This window comes from Callionymus lyra, chromosome 6 (genome assembly GCF_982586985.1).
Source record: "Callionymus lyra chromosome 6, fCalLyr1.hap1.1, whole genome shotgun sequence".
In the NCBI taxonomy this organism is placed as follows: domain Eukaryota; kingdom Metazoa; phylum Chordata; class Actinopteri; order Syngnathiformes; family Callionymidae; genus Callionymus; species Callionymus lyra.
Window position 1 is genome coordinate 31,700,199 of NC_141823.1, and position 21,231 is coordinate 31,721,429.

The 21,231-nt window shown below is 40.0% G+C and overlaps 1 protein-coding gene across 4 annotated transcripts in view; it reads left to right on the top strand.

Annotated features, from left to right (window-relative positions):
• vti1a (vesicle transport through interaction with t-SNAREs 1A) overlaps positions 1–20,487 on the top strand; it is a 117,893-nt gene extending 97,406 nt beyond the window's left edge. For all 4 annotated transcript variants that reach the window (XM_087792786.1, XM_087792784.1, XM_087792785.1 and 1 more), the window contains one exon: positions 17,486–20,487. Coding sequence is in view for 2 of the 4 variants with exons in the window: in XM_087792784.1 (XP_087648910.1) it covers positions 17,486–17,579 (94 nt within the window). In the remaining 2 variants the exon portion in view is untranslated. The remainder of the gene's footprint in view (positions 1–17,485) is intronic.
• The last annotated feature ends 744 nt before the right edge of the window (positions 20,488–21,231 follow it).

Below are 21,231 nucleotides of genomic sequence, written 5' to 3' on the forward strand. Positions count from 1 at the left end.
TTCTTCTTTATGTGCAATGAGGCTGACTCTTGCGTAGACTTTAGTAAACAAGATACTCGCCTTGTGTTTGCTCAAAGGGCTCTTTATATCCAAAGTAAGAGATGTGCTTGTACTATAGGACACACTCATTAAACAATCAATCAGTGTCTGTTAAATATATAGTGGCATTTATACCTGCAAAGAAAAGGTCCATTTATGAAGGTGTCAATTGAGAAGAATCTGAGCAGCATTTTTGTTGTGACCCAAACTGTTCTATGCACTTATTAATTTTTAAAGATGAAATAATATACATAAGAAAAACATTGAATGGTAAAAAATATGTTTCATGATGTATAATGTGCTCAAACCTTTGCCACTGGGAGAGAGTGTCTATCTTGAGGACATCCAGCAGTTGTTTCCAGCTAAATGTTTGCAAGCAGTGGCTTTTACAGGAAAGAAAACATAATGGCTTATTAGTTATTGTACTTTGATGACTGCTCTGCCAATTTCTCTGTTCCTTTAACGTCGTCTGTGGTTTGCAAGATGATTTTGCTTCAGTGTTTTAGTACTTGGGAAAACTAAGATCACTACCAAGCTTCACTGGTGACTAAGAGGTTATGACTTAAGCCTCAAGGTGAAGTTCTTTTTGACTGCTTGATTAAGACGATGAGAGAGACGAAGAGATAAGGTCAAGGTAGTTTATTGTCAATTCTGCATAATGTGTAACACTTGGAGAGGATATGACTGTATTCAAAGGCCCACGCTGCTGCAAAAATGAGTAAAATAAGAGGAAGTGAAAACAGAGCTATAGTTTAATCAGCATGAAGGTATTGTTGAATGTTAAGATAATAAAAATAAGATTTAAGAAACGTGCAATAATATAAAAAGATCACAGAGCAAATGAGATGGATGGATGGATGGATGGATAGATCGATGGATGGGAGTGTAAAGAAAATCCCCCTATGCTGCTAAAGGTGACTGAAGGTTCAGAATCTAGACGCAACTTTATTATGTCTGCTAAATAAATATTAGAATTATGTGCCATGAATAACTTATGGGTATAAATAGGTCAAAAAAGATACATTTCTTATTTCGATTTGGTTAAGATAATGATGTGAATCATGATTGCATATTTTCTGTGTGTGTGAGTGTGTTTGTCACTTTTTACTGTACCTCTCTTTTTCAACTTCAATCTCTTCCTCCTCATCTATGTTTTCACTGTTTTGTTCATTTTGTCCTGAGGGGCCACCATAGTCTCCCTCCCTTTCTTCCTCTCAGGGGGGAGTAAAAGGGGCATGCTCTAGGCTGCAGCACTTTTAGCAGCTTCTGTGAAGTGAAGGAATAATTTTGAATCCACTTCGTTTCATCATGCCTGGCTGTCAGAAGTTTGTTTTTGAAGCAGTAACAGAAACACTAGCTAGCTTGGATGATGTGTCACTTTGTTTCACAGTTGTGCTTGTCGCTGCCAGTCTATATATAGTGGGAATGAACAGGAGATTGTACAGTCAGTGTGCAAGTTGTGATCTCTGCCTGGTGTAGACCAGATCTTTGTCAGAACCAGCATTGTTGTTCTGTAGTGCTTGTGTTCATTTCAGTGTTTGATTTGCGACAGTTCCTAGGCTTACTGTACATACAGAAACACCCCATAATTCACAACTTCAAACTTCTCTCTCTTCCCTATTATGGTGCTTAATATGACAGCTCACTTTCTGGTGAAGTCCCATTCAATAGTTCTAACTGTGATGCTGTCGGGGTTGTGATTGAAGGATAAATGTACATCAGTAAAGCACCTCAGAGTCTATGATGTTCTGATGCTGATGAAAATAAGCAGCTTTCATAGAAGAGGTTTCTGGCTTAAAGTCAAACAGGTAATTCCTCCTCAGCATAGTTTGAGAAGAACCTCAGTAAACCACACTTGCCTCAGCAGTCAGACTGTCTGCACATTTCTGCCACTGATGGCATACCAGGGGCACTATTTTCCTGTTTGAGACGGACAAGCTGAAGGATCTGATTGGCCTTCAGCCAGAGTGCATTCACAAAGACCCTTTTGACAGAGGAAGAAAGAAAAAAATCTTGTACCGTCTCAATACTATCTTTCCTTACAAACACACTTGTACAGTACATACATTTTTTTTTTATAATCATTGGTTGAATTTATAATCCCTGGAAATGATCAATACATGACCAAACACAAATAGGTTTAAATGTAGAGGCAGATAGAAATCTTAAACCCTAACCATTTTTAAATCGTTGATTTAAGTTTTTTTAAAGGTGCAATTTAATTTGTTTGTATTAATTATAAACATAAACTTTTAATAAACTGTCAAAGAAAGTAGAACATTGGCCTTCATTTATGACTGAACTTTCTTAAATATGTTATTTTTTCTATGGAATTTTTTATCATCTCTTGATATAATGAATGTCAAACCAGAAAAAAATGGTCTCAATGATGAAAGCAGCAGTGCCATGATACTGTTGCAATTTTACCTTTTACAAATGGATGATCCAGACTGCACGTCTTGTTTTTCTTAACAAGTAGTACCAGGTTTATTTGTTGTTATGCACGCTAATTTCTTCTTTAGTGAGTAAGCTGAAGCATTGCTTTGTTTGTGGTTTATTTGCACCGTGTATGAACAAAAGTTTAAAATAAAACATTTTATTAATGTTAATTAATTATATATTAACAATAAAAAATGAAAGCTTCTAAAGAGCTACTGTAAAAGTTTTGCAATGTAAATTGCATAAAAAGGTCATATTTGACATACAATCTGCGTCTCTGTGTGTGTGGGCCATATCTACTTGCTTATTTTACCTCATGTTTTCATTATCTGCCATGTTTACGCTATGAAAGAAAAGAAAACACACCAGTATTTCACAATAAAACTTGGTTTACTAGATTACTGTTGTTTACAGTTTAAACCAGATAGTTTGGATCATTAGTTTAACCTTGCGAATGAATGGAGCCTCCCATCTTGTATTCCCATCATAAAGCCGTGCAGAAACTAACGCAGTGGTGCTAAATAGCTGCTGATGTTCTGGTGCATGCTCCACCGCTCATTATCTCTCTGGTCCAGCTTTCCCTCGCCGCCCATCTTCTCCCCTGTGTATCAGCAGCTTTGCATACGACTGATGTTTAAATGCTGCATTGTTAACTGACGTGGGGTAGCCCTTTGCTGACCCGGGAGGTATTTGCTCGTTTGATCATGGGGCAGCAGTTTTAATGTATCGAAGCAGCGCCGTTCCGTAAAGCTCCCGGTATAAATGGAGAAAGAGGGCGGAGACAGGGCACGGGATCCATTGGTTGCGGGACTGACCTTCCTAACAGGAATTGATAATTGGAATATTTGTTTGTCAGCAGGACCAGACGGGACAAAGATGTCCTTGTACTTTAACTTATGCTGCTCTTTTTCCGATATTGTCAAATCATCTAAATAACCATTTACATGAAAGCTCTTGGTTGTTTTTCAGGCTTAACATATGGATGCATCTGTTGTATTATTAAAGGTTTGTTTATTTTATTTGTATATAGTCCTATCTGCTTCAACTACACAGACAAGCAGCGATGTGGTGTTGTTGGTATTGCTCATAACCTTGTCCATCCGTGAACGTTTTTGTCGGACATTTGTATTGTCACATCTTTTCTCTTATTACCTCGGGTCTCAATGGACAAATTCTTGAAAACAAGGTTTACTTTCCAACTTTTCAAGGCCTCTACCTTTTCATTTTGGATTTGAAAGAATATCTGAGCCTTTTATTGACCTTGAACATGGCCAACCTCACCACAAGTAATGTAGACCCTGCCGCTGGGGCAAACTAGATGCATTTCGTCTTCAATCAACAGACTAAAAACAGCTTAGTTGGGCATACTTTCTCCTGATATCTGTAACCGTCTGCTCAATATAAGTGCGAAATCTGCATTTTGTTCTTTCCGTGTTGACCCTCTTTCGGTTCTTTTTAACTCCTAAAGTAAAGGTCCATATAACATTTGCCAACTGATGGTTAAAAGATACAGAAATATTTGCTTGCAGGATAAGTAAGGACTCATGTTGGGTAGAGAAAACCCCTCTTATCACAAAGACAAAAAAACAATAACACAGGATCAGAACACGGTTTTGCATTGACACATTGTGACTTGTGTATCAGGCAACTCCTTGTAGTAAAACAAATCCGGTCCTGGCCCTTAAAAGACAGTACTGAACACCCATGCAGCTGTGTAGCCTTACCAAGCTCAACTTTTCACTCCATGTGTTCTTTCGTTTTCTCTTTCTGACACTTTCCTAGAGGGATCTCTCAGTGCTGCAGTGACCACATATTCCCACGAAAGAAAAAACCCTCCATCCTCCCTTAACTTGATCATTAATAGTTGATGGACAGTTCCCCCATGAATTTTCCATAACTTCCACACTGGTCTTGTGATGTGTAGTATGTGCTGCTACAAATGGAGAATATTCAGTTCACCTGCAACAAGAAGCCCAAAAGAAAATAGTTTATATTGTGTTTATATTATTCTCAAAGCAGTGATATTAAAAAGAAAATGAGTCTTGGTTTAGTTTTTATTCTCAGGATCAATCAATTGCCTTTTTTTATTTGCTGAAATTCTTTTTTTGTTATTAATAATCAAGAAAACCAACCAGTACATGCAGCAGAAAGTAACCTAGAATACATGTTCTGAGTCCAGACCATTTTCTTCCTCTTTCTTCATCGGCATCATACCGTGACACCAGCATATGAGGACATGCTTAATGAAACAGTTAAAAAACAGGAATAAAACTGTTTATACCATTGTGTCAGAGATATGAAATCTCAGTCATTTTTAATATTTCAAAAGTTAACCACGAATGACATTTATGCACACCCAAACTATATTTAGCATTTGTCTGCTTGACAACCGTAGACAAGATTCTGTAGAAGACATTTTCCTGCTTCAGAATCAGTTGAGACTTCTTTTGTCAAATACTGCAACTTTTTTCAATCCACATAGTGGTTTGAACAAAACTCGCTCTAATATCAATTTATTGGTTTCCTCGGACTACTGATTTACTAGGGTTTTGGTATTCATTATTCCAGTTTTCACCAGAGAATGAATGCTTAACCTTCACCAGGAAAAGATTTTCTCCACAGAGACAGTCTTCTTTAGACTGATTCTAGCAACTTGTCGCACCTTCTTAGTGCTTCAGGGTGTCTTGTGAAACTATGCTTTTTATATTAATTATGGGCAGAAAGTGGACCCAAAATACGTCTTGGTTTGTAAATGTAGCTTTTTAACTTGAAAAAGTAACCTGAGCTGAACAGTTTATTATCTTTCAGACCCAGATTTGTCCGGCTTTTGTTGCATTTTCATTGGGTGCTCACAGCAATGGCAACGAAACACTTTGACCTCAAGCAACGCTGAGCTTTATGGTGTGAAATATTTAGCTGGGTGCCATTATGATTGTTAATTTTTAATTATGGTGTATATGGCAACTTCAAGTGATCAACTGGCTTTTGTGGAACAGCTCCTCAATATGAAATATTTCAGGGAGTAAGAGAAGAAGAAAGAGCAGCCACAGTGAAGCTCTAACATGAAGAGCTGCAGGCGACAGGCTGCACACCCTCTTCCACCATGCCCTGCTGTTCGCAGAATCATGCCGTGTGCAGCATGAAATACCAACACAGGATGATGGAAATAGAGAAAAAGATTGCATAACTTTATTTAAAATGATACTTTGTCCTGATAGTGTAACACTTTTGCCACTGGACCATGCTTGCTGTAACTGTTTTGCTTGTATCTGATATTTCTGGAGGTAGCAGCAGTGGCATTTATTCAATTCCATATTCCAAAATGTGAATGAGTGAGAACCAGAGTACTCATGATAACTTTGATAATGCCTATTAGTGACTAATTTCTGGGCAATATATTTATTATATTATTATTATTATTATATGATATATATTGCCCCATTCATAAAGCACTAACTTTATATCAACACCCTCCCTCCATATCCATGTCAAGCACCATGGTGCCTCCTGAGATTTCACCACTGGATTCTACAAATATGGATTGGCTCTTGCATTTCCAAAAGTCCCAAAGCAGCACAGATGCCCCTTGACTTTTGAACCTGAGTTCACAGGCAAGCCGAAGTGAAGCGGCGATCTGCATCTCTCTTGGTGCCGAACGCCCACACAGATGCTGAGAAAGAGAGGCTGAGTGCCACATGAGTTCACGCTGGTGGTGGAGGGAGAAAGGAGAAGAAGAAATGTTTAAAGGGAATTCTCGGTCAATTAGATTGTCCTCATCAAATCCCAAACTTTTTTCCATTTGTTTTAAGCTCTCTATCATACCTTATTTTTAATGTTTAGGTGTTTTTATCAGCCCTCCTTTAGCGGAACACTAAGGCAGGCTTGGCTCTAGGCTCTGATTAGCAGGGCTTGAGAGCTTAGGGTCTATTGATCGAGCCTCCAGAGCAATAAACAAATGTAGCAGGAGCAACAGGTCAATAATGCTGCTCCTGCTCCAAACCTATTCCAACTGGTGGCGTCTCTCAAAGCTTAACGTGTGTGGAGTTCATAGTAAGGGATTCATTTTTCTGTGTGACAGTTCATCGTTAGCTCAGTGGCAGAATGTTGGTACACTGGTAGCACTGGTGCACCGCCTACCAGATAAAACTTTATGTTGAAGCTGAGAGAGCAGTGACATTTCCATATAAAAATGTAGCCTCAAGTTACAATCATCTGGGTCCAAGTCAAATTTCAATACCTTGAGTTAAACAAGTTTTAAGATGAAACGACTCACAATAAAATGCTAGGCTACTGGTTAGCACAGATAATACATGTTGGCTGTTTTTTGACCGCCTTTTAGATGAAAATAGTCAAGATGGGGATGTTAATGAACTTTGTAATGTGTTGAAAACCTTGATTTAGGAAATACTTTTTTAACTTTAGCCAGGGAGTGACACAACAAAAGAAGATTGTATCTAAGCTGTGACAGATGGCAACAAGTCTGTGTCACAAGAAAACATAAAATGCTTGTGGCCACAGTATGCACCAGAAAAAAAACCGAATCAATCACACGGCTCACAGTTCAACCACAGCAAAACGGTTCTGAACCTCAAAACAGAACAAAGATCTGACCAGTGTGTTATCCTGCTAAACATTTCCATGGCAGTGTCATAATAACTCAACCCACACTATAGATAAATCACAGCATCAGTGCACACAAGAGTGTAGCTTTACACCTGGCTACAGCATTAGAACATCAACAGCAGGAGTTTTCCAGCACCACCTCTTATGGTTCAATTTGGATTTTATTTAATCTATTTTTTTATCATTGGAGCAAAAAGCTAAATATGATTTGATTCAATCATAAATTACATAAAGGCAGACCTTTAATTTTGTCTGAAGGAAAAGTTTGTATACCGGAAAAAATCTTTTCAAAGGCCCTACATCTTAGGCCTTGTTTAAATCTGATTTATAATATAAAATGTTATGCTTTAGGCCACTTAAACTACAGCCTATAGATGGAATCTAGACTATTATCTTCGCTGTCTTGAACCCTGCTCTCTTCCTCTCTCACCAGCCTAGACACATGAACCAGGCAGACTAGTCTGCAAAATTAATGGAGCAGCATGGATTATTTAGACTGACTAACGCCTCCCCTTGTAGTGTCAAATGGGGGGGTTGTAGAATGACATTATACCCCTGCATTCTCTGTCTCCTGCTCTCCCTCTACCCCTCTCCTGCCAGAAGAACTGATGTGCCGGTTATATCCCAGCATGAAGGCCAGGATTGGCAAATGTTCTGTATGAGTCGACATTGTATTGGAAGGCCCACTCCTTCACTCTTCATCTCTTACCCAACACAATGCTCCTGTTTCCCATACTACCTGCAGGACTGGGCTGAAGGGGAAAACCTGACATCACTTGTCAGAAGTGTCTATGTATGACGACCTTTTCACTCCTAATGTGTGATCGAAATCTTTGACCTGACGTGTTAATGCTCAGGCAGGAAAAGTAATACCCCTGCATGGTTCTGAATGCCTTGTAAGAATTGACTCTTCTTCTGTCTTCCTCTAATAAACCATTAGTGTAGATTGACCAATTTAAGAAATGAAGATTAATTCATCTAACACTGAAAGACTTTTTTAAAAACATGACTTCCCAGTGTTTTAATTGTGTTCTATGGAAATTATAGCTGTAAAAATGTGTTAAAATTAAAAAAAATTTACTCTTTGTAATAGACATTCTTAAATGTATTCTATTTCTGTCTTGTAAATGTTACGTGTTATAATACGCGTGATTATCATTTTAAAGATTTTAAACATCCCTCTCTCCCACTCTCTTGTCTATAACCTTGATGGCCCCGCACAACAGTTACTATTTATAATGTGGCCCTTTAGAAATCCATGCCGACCCCTGTTCTACATTAATAAAAACATAGTTTTTGCTGTTAGGGCAGAGCAAAAACCACGAGACAATAAGTGAATTATTTAAATTCAGTATGAGAATCTTTTATTGCCAGTGTTGTAATTACAACATAGGATTTGTATGTGGTGTCATCACAGAATAAAAGAATGAAATAAAATAACACAAAAATAAGCAATAGAAAAACAGATCCAAGCGCTAAGGTCGCCGCAATTGTGGTTGTATTTAGTATCAACAAGTACCACAATAATCATGGTTATGTGTTTATTTTTAAAAACAAATTTTTATTCTATAATGTACTTTTCAAATATATGTAACACTTTACTAATCCTGTGTTCAAAGTTGACAATGTTTAGTGTTGGAATCTATTAATATCATACACACTAAACAAGGTTAAAGGCTTTGAGACCCGAAAATGATGCAAAGCATTTGAACTCATGTCTGGAAATAAAAACAGAATTTAAAACAATTGAGTATAATCAAAAAATGCAGTTCAACCAAAGTATGCTAAAATAAACGATCCTACTGAACTTATGATTTATGCTTGTTGGTCTCTTTATCTTGCATTATCGTCTTTGAGTGGCCTTACAAAGATGATGCTCCAAGTAATGGTCGAGTTCGTGTTCTTGGAAGAAAAGAAGAAGAAAAAGAAATCCAACATCCGAACTTGGCTTTTAATGAATAACATTCTTTGCACAACATACAAATAAAACATTTTTTTTAGATCTACCTATTATTTGACTAATAATCTACTATTATTTAGAAAAATTATAACAGATACTGTAAATTCATCGAAAAATAACAAGACATTTCATCACAGCAGCAGTTGAGATGGAACTGATTTTGGAGAACTGTTGCAAGTTCCTGTCATCGTACTGTGTTTGCACAATATACAATATTTCTCAGATGCAAATGATAGATTTGGGCAGAGATTGACAATTTTAAGGAAGAGTCAATATAAGCCAACTTCGTCACGAGTGCTATTTCGGAAGACAGTTTTTTCCTAGTTGTGTGTGCTGGAATGTTTGCAGGCAAAACAAAGCGGTTGCTCGGCCAGAGCCGGGTCCGTGTATGTTTGTATAAGAAAAAGGGTCAGCGTGTGTGGGTGTGGGTGTGTGTACTCGGGTGTTCTTTGCCTACATGTGTCTGTGTGTATGCTGGTAGGCAACATCACTACATCATCTTAAGACGCACAGGATGCGAAACGAAAACCACGCGGGACTCAAAGCAAATATTTGGAGAGTCGGTATAAACTGCCAAACAAACAGCATACGGAGGAGCTTCTTGACGAGTTAATAAATAAAAGACAAACACTAATTTCCTTAGTGCGTCTTTGATGGGGAATCTGACAGGCGTCCTTTAAAGGCCCAAAGAGTTGCATGTTGTTTCGAGTTGATTTTGATTTACCTGATGGGCTTCGAAAGTACTTTCACCGACAAGACCTTCTCTCAGCTCTAGTTGGATAGTTTATTAAAGTCTATATTTGTGTTCTCTTTTCAGGGATATAACAGAACCAATGACAAAGCAATCTAAAGTTGATGCTCTGATTTATTTTCTGAAAACTTTTCAAATTGGAGTCATCACTGTATGCAGTAAAATATAGTCATAGATGCACAGATGGATGGATAGAACTCTATTGATCCCTGGGGGAAATTATCTTGGTAAATCAGGGTTTTATTTTATGAAATATGAAATTGAAAAGTGATGGTTAAATTATAACCAGACATTTAAAAAATGTATATAATAAAAAATAAAGTTCTGTAAAACATGCTTTAGGGAAAATACCAGATGAAGCAACAGTGGATCTTGGTGTGATTTTGATTTTATGAGTAAGGCTGCTATGATTCCTGAGGTCAAATTTCAAAACAATAGAGTCGGTGTTCAGTGTCGGGCTGTGAACGTGTTACTTTCTGCTTCCTTGAAACCAATCCAACAGAGATCTGCCTCTGCGTTTAAAAGTAACAATCAAATAAACTTGGAAAAAGTTTGTTTTAGAAGAGGCAGTGCAACAATCGGATGAAAAGAACCCGCTCCTCTTCTTTAGTCGCTGCAGTTGTTCCTGTGTGTAAGCTTTAACCTCTTCCAACATGTTTACTTCCCAGGTAGATTTCAAGTTTACTTTTTTTTACCCTGGTGAAGTTGGAATGCAAACAGTGAAAATGTACTTTTGTGATTCAGTACAAACAATAAAACTCTATGATGGCGAGGAGGCCTGCAGCTCTGCTGGGTAACATTACAGCCTTAAAAAAAAAAAGAGCTGGAACTGTAATCGGATCTGCAGCTGGCCTCTGGCCCGAACAGAATGTATACAAGAGGGATTATGTGTTTGGGGAAATCTAAGCAGAAAGGAGACCTGGCCAGGAATGTCAGGGATATTGTGATTTTTCCTGAATTCCCCAACATCTACTTCCTCTAATTCTTCTGCTGGTTTTTCATTAAAGACAGAAAACTTTAATTCTACCTTCCATGATCTAATCAATGACTACCAAGAACTTTGAAGGAACATTCCTGACTTTTGTAAGAGGAACTATTGTACAAATGTCTAACTCAAGCCCATGTGTTTTTGGTTAAAACTCACAACAGAACACAATTAAAGTATTTGTTTTGTGGAAAATTTGAAAACAACAACAACATTGAGCAGAACAGAGCATGTTGACAATACTGCGACCCTCGATTAGATTAGATTAGCTGATACCGTCGCCTCGAGAGAACTGGATCCCATGTTCTTCTCTTTGTAACTTACAAAATAACTAAAATTAAATGGTCTTTTAAAAATCATTCAGACAATGACGCAGCCATATAAGTAAGGTTTGTGCTATGGTTTACTTGGAATCATTAGCATTATTATGTTTTTTTTTTTAAATATATATATATAATATTATTATGAAGAGAAATGATATGCCTCTGATATATCAATCACTTTGTTGATATTTCAATTATTACTAATGGTGCAACTAACCACCAAAAAGGAACCATTAGTGACCTCTGTATCGGTGAGTATGAATGAATATATAGTCAACGTTCTTTTAGAAGAAGAAAGATGACGCAGATGATTTGAGTAAAGCTCCTTCATTATGGTGGAGACAAAAGCAGAAATGGTGAAGGAATCATTTTGAGGGAAGGATAAGTGTGTTGAGGGAATAGGAAATGATGGGATGTCCGTGGAAGCAAAGAGGAAGGTTCTCTTTCTCTGACTAAAGAAAAGTTGCAGCCGCTATCAATACTGGAATGAGGGAGTTTTAAAAATTAAATTCACAGTCGAAACATCGTCTCTCACCCTCTGTATGTCTCCTTTGTCGTCCGCTCCATTCCTTCCCTCGCTTTACGCTTTGTTTTATCTAATGTAAATCTCATATTACATATGGTAATGAGTGCTTCATTTCCTCAAATGCAACTATTCTCCAGGAGTATAAGTGGTCACAATTTTGGGTGGAATTAGCCAATGACACTTGTTTTTAAGGAATAGTTTAAGGGCAAGGGCTAAGGGGTAGAATTGGGACACAGCCTAAGGTCCATGTTCAGTGATTGAAAATGCATGGACGTGTAGAGCTTTGCATATTGGGTTGGTAAATGTTACCCAATGAGGATGGGATGTGGAAACACGGACCAAAACCTGTATATACAATACAGAAAAAACTATAACATTTTCCTAATGCCATCTAACATGATCAGAGTATTGTCGTGTCACAACAAACCCCTTTTTTCAATACCAGGATATAAAGTTAGATTCTACCCAGTTAACCTTAAAATATTGAAACATTGTATTATTGTTATTATTATTAAAATTTTGATGTAGTGAAGTTGTGAAAAATATTGTCAAATCTTTGGTTTACGAAATGTGTTAGAGTGGTTTGGTTTTCAATTATTCAAGATTGGTTTTCCCTTGATTTTGTTCATCTTTTAATTTATTATAATTATCCTCCATCTTTAATTGAACTTGTATCCTGTTTATTACCTTTATTTATTTTGAAACACAAAGATAAGTTTTTGTAGAAATTGCATAAAATAACGTGGAATGTTGTTTGTTATAACTCTCCAACCAAAGCTGTTTTTGAATCTTTTTCTAGTTCTGTATTGAATTCCCAGCATGCTTTAGAGTAAAGGCTCCTTTATATCTATCAGATATCATTTGATACATGAGCCGGATCAATATTTCCATGAGTCGACTCCACAGTTCTCACTTGGCCGTAAATCTTCGCTGTGTATCTTTGGGGATCTCAATGATGAGCGTTAAATAATTCATCGCGGTAAACAGCTTGCAATTAACTGCAACCACTCCAGCTGTGTGTGTGTGTGTCTTTTCTGCTGGAGTGTGTTTCAAAAAAAACAAAAAAAAAAAATCATCATTTATCTTGAACACCCCCTTGGGGGCACCAGGCAGCAAGTGCACATGTTGGGATCATATCACTGCAGCAAACAGGTCAAGTCATTATCTCGGCGGAGCAACATGAACCTGATCGGGATCGCTGCGCCTCGCTCCGCACCTGATTGAATTGTCGCACGTTTCTCACCTTTCTTTACTCACACTGGATTGATTGCAGGCCCGTCTTCACCTTTTGTCCGGCTACGGGTGTGTGCGTGTGTGTGTGCGTGTGTGTGTGTGTGTGTGTGTGTGTGTGTGTGTGTGTGCGTGTGCGTGTGTGTGTGTGCAACAACAGACTGAAACTGTGTAGACGCGTCCACCTACAATGAAACATTTATTCGCATTAGTTTGCGCTAACAAGTCGATGCTTTAGATAGGAATTACCCCCGCCAGTGTTCCACCTCTACGTCCATCACTCAAACCATTTGTGAACACATTGATCCTTCCCTACCTCCTCCCTCAACCCCTCCGTCCCCCCCCCCCTCTTTCCTGTGTTGTATATTCCCAGGGTTTTGGAGGGAGGAGAGGCAGAATGGCTCAGACAGCCATTGATTTTTATTTTATTGGTCTACTAGTGGAAAGAGGAGGGATGTGGGGAGGGCCTGAGAGATGCACCTCTGTAGCTAAGTTGGACATTATAGTGTGTGTGTGTGTGTGTGTGTGTGTGTGTGAACCTGTTCACGTGTGTGTGAGGTACACCTTTGTAAGCAGGCGAGGGATTGTTGTGTGTTTGTGGTACATGTGTGTAATTGTATATCTTGGACCCTGAGCAGAAGTTTCCCCTCATTTGAAATGTCTGACAAACAAAGTTCTGCCTTGAGTTGATGAATCCGGTCCATTTTGCTTCCTCACAAGTAAAGCGACACAAACCTGTGTTTTTTCCTCTATTTTCACCAAAAAGCTTCGTGTTTCGTCTGCGTCGCTACATTTCTATAATTGTGTTGCCAGTGACTCACCTGAATGTGTTCCCTGTGTCACGGAGGGGCCGGGAGAATCTGGGGCACTGATTGAGCTGGCACCCCAGACCTGGACCCCCTTCCTCTCCCAGAAACGCACACACAGCTGAGGTGTACCCCGTCGCTCATTAGAGCTGGTAATAAGGCTGCGCTGCTGCTAGAGGAGGGAACAAAACCGGGTAAGGAAGAGAGGGAGGGAGGCTGAGGGTGGGAAGGGAGCAAAAAAAAAAACAGGGAGATTTTAAATTTTAATAACACTGGTACGATTTTGTAAATCTTTCCTGACAGAAAAGTCCTCATTATTTTCATCTGTCTCCGAGGAGCCTCTCCTCCAGCTCTGCCTCCCCAGGAAAACGGACTCTCTCCCCCCTCTCTCTCTCTCTCTCTCCCCTCTCCCTTCTCCCTCACTCGGCCTCTCTTTCTCTTCCTCTCTCTCCATCCATTTGACCATTATATCCTTTTTTTTCAACATGTCTTTCTACTCATTCATTCGTTCTTTTGCATTAAAGCTCGACTCACGTGTGTAACATACTGTAGTGGCCTCTGATTGGCTGCCTGCGTTGAAAAAGCATCAACAGAAAAAGAACACGCGTAAACACATGCACACGTGCACACACACACACACACAAACGCATGCATGCATGCACACACACACACACACACACACCTCTGCCCCCAACTCACCTCCACCTCTATGTCAAGTGTCAAGACTGGAGGATGGATCCGGTTTGATAAGTTCTGTTCTCTCTTGCCTCGTGTCAGGACCGGATCAACCCAAAACATGTATCTTCTCTCAAACCTCACGATTTTGGGAATTTTTGTGCGGGTTCAATAGACTTTACTTTACTGGAATGATTCTACATTTAAAGAACCAAAAATCAGCCTAATGCTTACTTATCTTTTCTTACTGTCTCACCCTTAGTTTTTCTTGTGTTTGTAGGTAAAAAGTTTCAATCAAAATATATGGTTTGCTTGTAAAGTCAGTTAAATAAAAGACTGCATGTAGAGTCAGCTGATACTGACACCAATGCAGTTGAGCTCTGATGTCTCTGACCGTTACAAAACACATTTAAGATCTTTATTTCACGGTTAAAGTTTCCCTTTTGAAATGATCTTGATCGACTGCACCTGTGTTGCCACAGGAAAATGTCTCGCTAGTTTATTCATTATTTTTCTGCAGCAGAAGAATTGACTCCTGCTGCAAGTGTTTAAGAGTAAAAATAAGAGCTGCCACTTAATATTCAGCCCGGAGACTTGTTTTGATAGACTGTTCAATCAGGTCATGAGAAGTATTTTTACAAGTCTCTCCTGAGAGCCAGCACCTTCACCTTAATCGCACCTCCACCATTGAAGCCATTGTTACCACTCTCCCTTCTTCTACATGCATCACAGTGATGTACAGTATTTATACACTTATCTGACATTATTTACAACATCCATTGAAGTATTTTCAATTTGAATTCAATATCAACAACCACAACAATAATACTATTATTGTTTATATTAGTTTGAATTTAAAAAGTTGTTTTTTTCAGTTTTTATGCCTCACTTTATTGAAAAGAGCTCTGGAACTGATACTTGTTGTTACAGAACTTTTAAAAGATCATAAGGTTTGACCTTAAGAAAACGTATTCCATTTAGTTTTCTATTGTAAACAAGTTTTTGTGTGTTTCTTCATCTTTTCTCTCATGTATTTTTCTTGTATATTTATCTTTTTTTTCTCTTCAGAAATACTGCTTTTATATATAGAATGTTTTATATTCCCTTATAATATAGACTTATTGCTCAAGTGTGTGTTATTTCCATACTGTTTTATGTGGGTAGATAGATCCTGACACATGTTTAAAACGTAGATCTTAAAGTAAGTAAATACATTTTGTAGTTGTTTGATTAATCCTTAATGTTGTCACTCAGTCTAGTCAAATAAAAATAACAAATGACCAGCTAATGTCTCGTGTTTAAAAGAATAAAAAATAAACTTGCCGGTGTGTTAGTCACTATTGTTGATAATTCCACCCACACTTCTTTCACTCATTTGTCTCAGATAAACATGATAAATGAGGCAGGCTTGTAGTTTTGGAATAAAAAAAGTAGTTAATGTTAAATGGTACAAAGACATGCTCACTTCAATAAATATGCTGTGATTGTGTTTTTACAGCTTCTCTTCCTCTTGTTAGATATAATGTTGAATAGTTGTAAAGTTATTTAAGACATTTAAAAATAAAGTCCAGCATTTTCTGTAGTTTAACCAACATCACTGCAATTCTTTGATCAGATCAAAAACCTGTCAGAAGTGACACTGTAGAGATCGTGTAGTTCAGTTTGTTACTGTAACACATAGTTTAGTTGATCAGGTTAAAAAATCAGTGCATTGATCACTAGGATTTAACTTCTCTTTGTTCTCTTTTTCTGTTCTTTTCTTGATAATATCTGTTGAAAAATGAGAAAAACATGAGTCAAGTAACAGAAATGCAAGTTCTTAAGTGTGTTAGTTTAGTAGAAGCAAGCTTTGATAACTCAAATAAGCAGCAAAGTTGTAATTAACTTTACTATCACTAACTAAGTTGTTATTTGCAATTGTTAGTTTGTGGTAAATGAAGAACGGTGTGAATCCTGAAGAAGATCATGTTTTAATTGTTGGCATGAAGACTGATGTGTGTTTGCACCATAAACTTTGGGGCTTTATAGGGTAGCAGGGTGAGTGAGCAGCCGGGCCCCCCTCCTCCCCGGTGATAAATGACCCTGGCATGGGCTATTCATCTCCTGCTTAGAGAAGTGGACAGTGGCCCTCCCTCCGCCGCCTCCCCTCCACCCCTCCACATGTCAGCAAATGTGATAATTCTCTCATTTGTCAGGAGCAGCGGAGGGTTGCTGTGTCTGTCTGCCAGCGTTTTTGTGTTTACCAAGTCAGGAGAATCTTGGACATACACACTTTAACACACACGGTCCCGATGCTGTGGCAGACACTTTTGTGTAGTTGAAAGTCAGGACTTGTCGTGTTAACAACCAGGTTAACGTGAGAGTATCACAACAGATCATGTTTTTTGACGGGTCAAAATCTCACTTTTTGATGTGTTAATGTTTGTGTCAAAGTGCGATTCAAAGTTGTTGTTTTTTAAGAATACAACACAAAAACTAGTGCTCAGTAAGACAACATACATCACATTATTTAATTTGTTGCAAAACTAATAAAAAAGAAGACAAGAAGTGTGTTTTCAACCTTTTGTTTTGTTTCCTAAATACCTTTGAGAGGATCAGTTGATAGTTCTTCCAGTTCACTTCACCTTCTGTGGTTTCCTGCTGCTCGCATTCTTTCATTTCTTACATATTTAACTATTGTTGCTCCATTTAGTGATTATATAATTGTATGGTTAAATTGTACCTCTTTTCTCAATAACTTCATTGATCGTATCATAGTATAATTTCCTTTTTTAATTTTTATTGTATTTTTTCAGTGTGAAAAATGTAAATATAAAAAAACCCTTCTTCAAATATTGGTTTTCCAAATACTGGATTGTCATTTTATATAGCTTTTGGGTCATTTTGGTAACTAATAAAATAAAGTTTTCATCGTCTCTGTTTATTCAACTGCATTTAGAATTCAATATTAAGGTATTATTTCACTTTATATAGACATTTCCCTTCTTTGTTTTTATTTGCACGTAAAAATCCCGTCCAAATCTGTTCTGGAGCCTCATGCACTTGATAATCTGTGTCATGCATGTTGCTGTGTTCACTCTGTGCACGACCTTTAATGACCTTTACTGACCTGTGCGTGTCTCTTCCAGGATCATCCAGAATCGAGTCCTGGTCTTCATCCTGGCCGCCATCGTCCTCCTCACCATCGTCCTGGCCATCTATTTCAATCTGCGGGGCCAGTAGTCTCTACACACACTTACACACACACACACACACACACACACACACACACACACACGCACGCACACTCACTGCCCCCCCGGCATACCCCTGACACAAACACAAACACACATGCGTGATTAATAGCGACAAAAGGGTTGTTCTGCTGTAATTAGGACAAATGGTCCCCATGAATCACAGTTTCCAAAGCTCGACAGGGAGTCTTTTTTTTTCCTTCCTCCACTCTGTCGCTCTTTTCCTGTTTGCTGATACTTTCTTCTCCCTTTCTTCTCGTTTATCTCTCTCCGTCACGCTCCCTTCTTACATCTGGCCAGACGGAAATAGATGTTTTATTCTCAGAGTCTCAACTCGAACGTGTCCAGATCAGAGATGGACATGTGTTTGCATACATGATGGAGAGAACAACACACAGGACAGAGGACAGTGCCTTCCTCCCTCCACATGAGCGACCACCACTAGTTACCAGAACAACCCGTACCCTCTTAACTTGGTCAGTCAAAAGGCTGAGCCCCACACACGCCACACATGCATACAAACTCATGGACACTCTGTAATAACTCTGTATTGATCTCAAGAAGTGAGTGTAACGTGTTTCCTCTCCGTGTTAGTCGCTCTGTTATTTATTTAAAGTTGCATCTCTGTGCTCGTGCTGTCGCCGTGACCCGTGCAGTGACCCGTGCAGTGACCCGTGCAGACTCGTGCAGGACGGACCAAGTTTTATTTCTCGTGTTAGACTTGAGTGAGGAATGTCTTTTTCTGGAGGCTGACATGTGATCTTCTGATCGTGGACCTGAGACAAGAACGTCTGACGTGAAGACTGAGAGTCATTCTGTAGCCATCTGAACGTGCACAGGTTGTTTGGACCCAGCACACACACACACACACACAGACACACACAGACACACACACACACACACACACACACGCTCCTCTTACATCATTCCTAAAATCATATGGACGGGAAGGTCGGGATGAAGAGGGAAGAATCCTTAAATCCCTCTTAACTTCTTACTGCTAGAGCTGTGCAAGTGTCCCTGTGTGTGTGTGTGTGGGGGGGTGTGTGTGAGTCTACATCGGTAGGATCATGGTTGTGAGTCCTTGTCGATCTGCATGTGTGTGTGGCTGAACAAATGACATGTGATTAGTATGTTGAATTGTGTGTTGAGCGTGTCTGTGAGCGCCGCTCGTGCCAACATGCCTTTCTCTTCTCCATCCGAATCTCTCTCTCTCTCTCTCTCTCTCTCTCTCTCATCCCTCTTGCCCCCCCGTTTCTACCTCTCCCACCACCTTTCTCCCCCTCTCTCCCCCCCTCCTCCCCGGCTGTCAGATGAGCGGCTTGGTAGCGAGCGAGCGGTGGAAGGCAGCGTGGCGGCGGCTTCTATTTGAAGTTGTAATGGTGTCAAAAAGTCAGGGCTGACTGACAGACGTCAGTCCCACAGGGCCTCATTAAAAACAGACCCACTTGACAAGGAAATAATTGAGCGGCGGCGACAACTCCGGGGCCCCTCTTGCCTTTTTAGATGTTTTTATTTTTGTTTCATTATTACCGCCGAGCTATTATGTTCATTAAGAAATGGCATTAAAAGTAGTTTGAGCGAGCGTGGAGGGGGGGGGGGGCGGGGGGAGGAAGACAGGATGTGCGGAGGTGTGGAGCGATAACGATTTGTTTAGAGCCTCTGTCCCATTTTATTATTTAAACCGGAGCGATGTCATGCGACACCCCCAACATCAACCCCCCCGTCCTTTTTTCTCGTCTTCCTCCTCTTCTCATCTCTTACTCTTTCCCTGCTTTCATTTCTCTTCCCCCTCTTGTCCATCCCTGTCTTCCTGCACCTGCCCGTCACTCCCTCATGGTGTCGTCGGGAATCTGATTGGGATTATTCATCAATACCCCCCCCTGACACCCCCCCATCACCCCCTCTGTCTGCTCATTTGGTTTCAACGAGCGTCTCTGGGCGAGAGCGAGGATGAAAACTTGTCAAAAGTAGGTTATATCTTATTCCAGGGGGCAACAATAGCAGCAGGTACAGACACCTTTAATATTTAATTTAGACGGTGTTAACCCTCCTTAAGTGACTGCAGCCGTGACTCCCATACCACAGAGGTGTGGGGGGGGCGGGGGGGTCTGAAACGTGATGATGAAGCTCCGAGTGGATCAGGTGGCTTCATTTATCCACGGTTAATTCGCCTCCGTACTTATCAAGCGTCTGCTAGAGTTCCCACGGCCACGAAGGCAGCACCGGCGCCCTGTCCTGCGCGACAAAGTTGACATGAAAGCTGCCGCTCCTCCCCGAGACGCTCTGTGATGATCCACCATTTCACGCCTTTGTCAGCCATTTAATGTGACAAGAAGTTGTGACGAGAGGCGTCTGAGCCCGACTGTCACCTCGCGTTGGGGCGGGAGCTGCAGGTAGGCGGTGGGATTCTAACCGTGGAGTGGGCGGGGCCTGGTCTAGGAGCGCGTCTGAGCGCCGCTGCAAGAAAAAAAGGCCACAATGGCGATAAACCTCCTATTGTTGGATTCACGCGCTGTCACATGTGCGGCACACACACACACACACACACAATGTTGGACTCTTGTTCAGAGGAGCCATGTTCTCCATTTGTACAGGAATCGCTGCAGAATGACTTTCTTTCACTCCCCAGTTCCTTTATCTGTCTTTTCTTCGCTCCGCGTCCACACTGTCCACCATTTTAACGGCACAATGACGCGACAATGCTCGCCATTATCAGAGGAAGTGATTGTGGCGCAACAGAGATTGTGTGTTTCCCGGAGATGGCAGGAGACCACGGCTGGCTTCGGACGCCGTCCACTTCCTCGTTGCATGCGTGTGAATCAGGTTGTTCTGTCTCGACTCCACAAGTATCATAACTCTGTGATGTTAGTCTGTTGATAAAGACACTTTTAAAAATACAACATGTCGGTTGTGATTTTGTTGTTCATCGTGAGATAACAAGAGAGTATCAGGATGAAATTTCTCCACTCGGTACATCTCAGGACCACACTTTCATTTTCAGCAGACGCTCAAGTGTTGACACACACAGTCAAGTCCAGCTGCATGTCTTCAGGTTCTCCTGCAGTCCTGCACACGTGGACCACTGAGAGACCGTGAGAGACTCATCTCTGAGAACCTGCGATGACTTCTGGTCCAGCCTCACAGTCTACTGTCTCTACAGTTGAGGGTGCATCGCTGAAATAGATCCTCAGTTCGTTCCTCAATCCAAATCTGGGCCGCCGAGAGGTCAAGTTCTCCTCAGTGGACGCGTCCTCCTCTTGAGGTGCTGGACCAGGATCTCAAAGTCTCTTCTACGGACACCAGTATTTGTTTTTCATGGTAACACCAAACTCATCCCACATCTCGGTGACGACCACGAGATGTTCTCTCAGAGTCAGTTCTCACCACAGGCCTCTTTTTTAAACTCCCAGTTAAACTACGACTGCTTCATGGCCACGGTTCAGACCGGCTAGAATAGAACCTAGAACACAGTAATTAAATCTCATTTCATCTCTATATGTGTATTTCATTGATTTAACGATACGCTTCATGCAGAATTGAACAGTGTTTGTCACACAAAGTGATCCTGATGGATCCGTACTTATTGTCTCTTTTACTTTTTTACAGCATTTTGTCACACTTTCTATAAAGTTAAAATG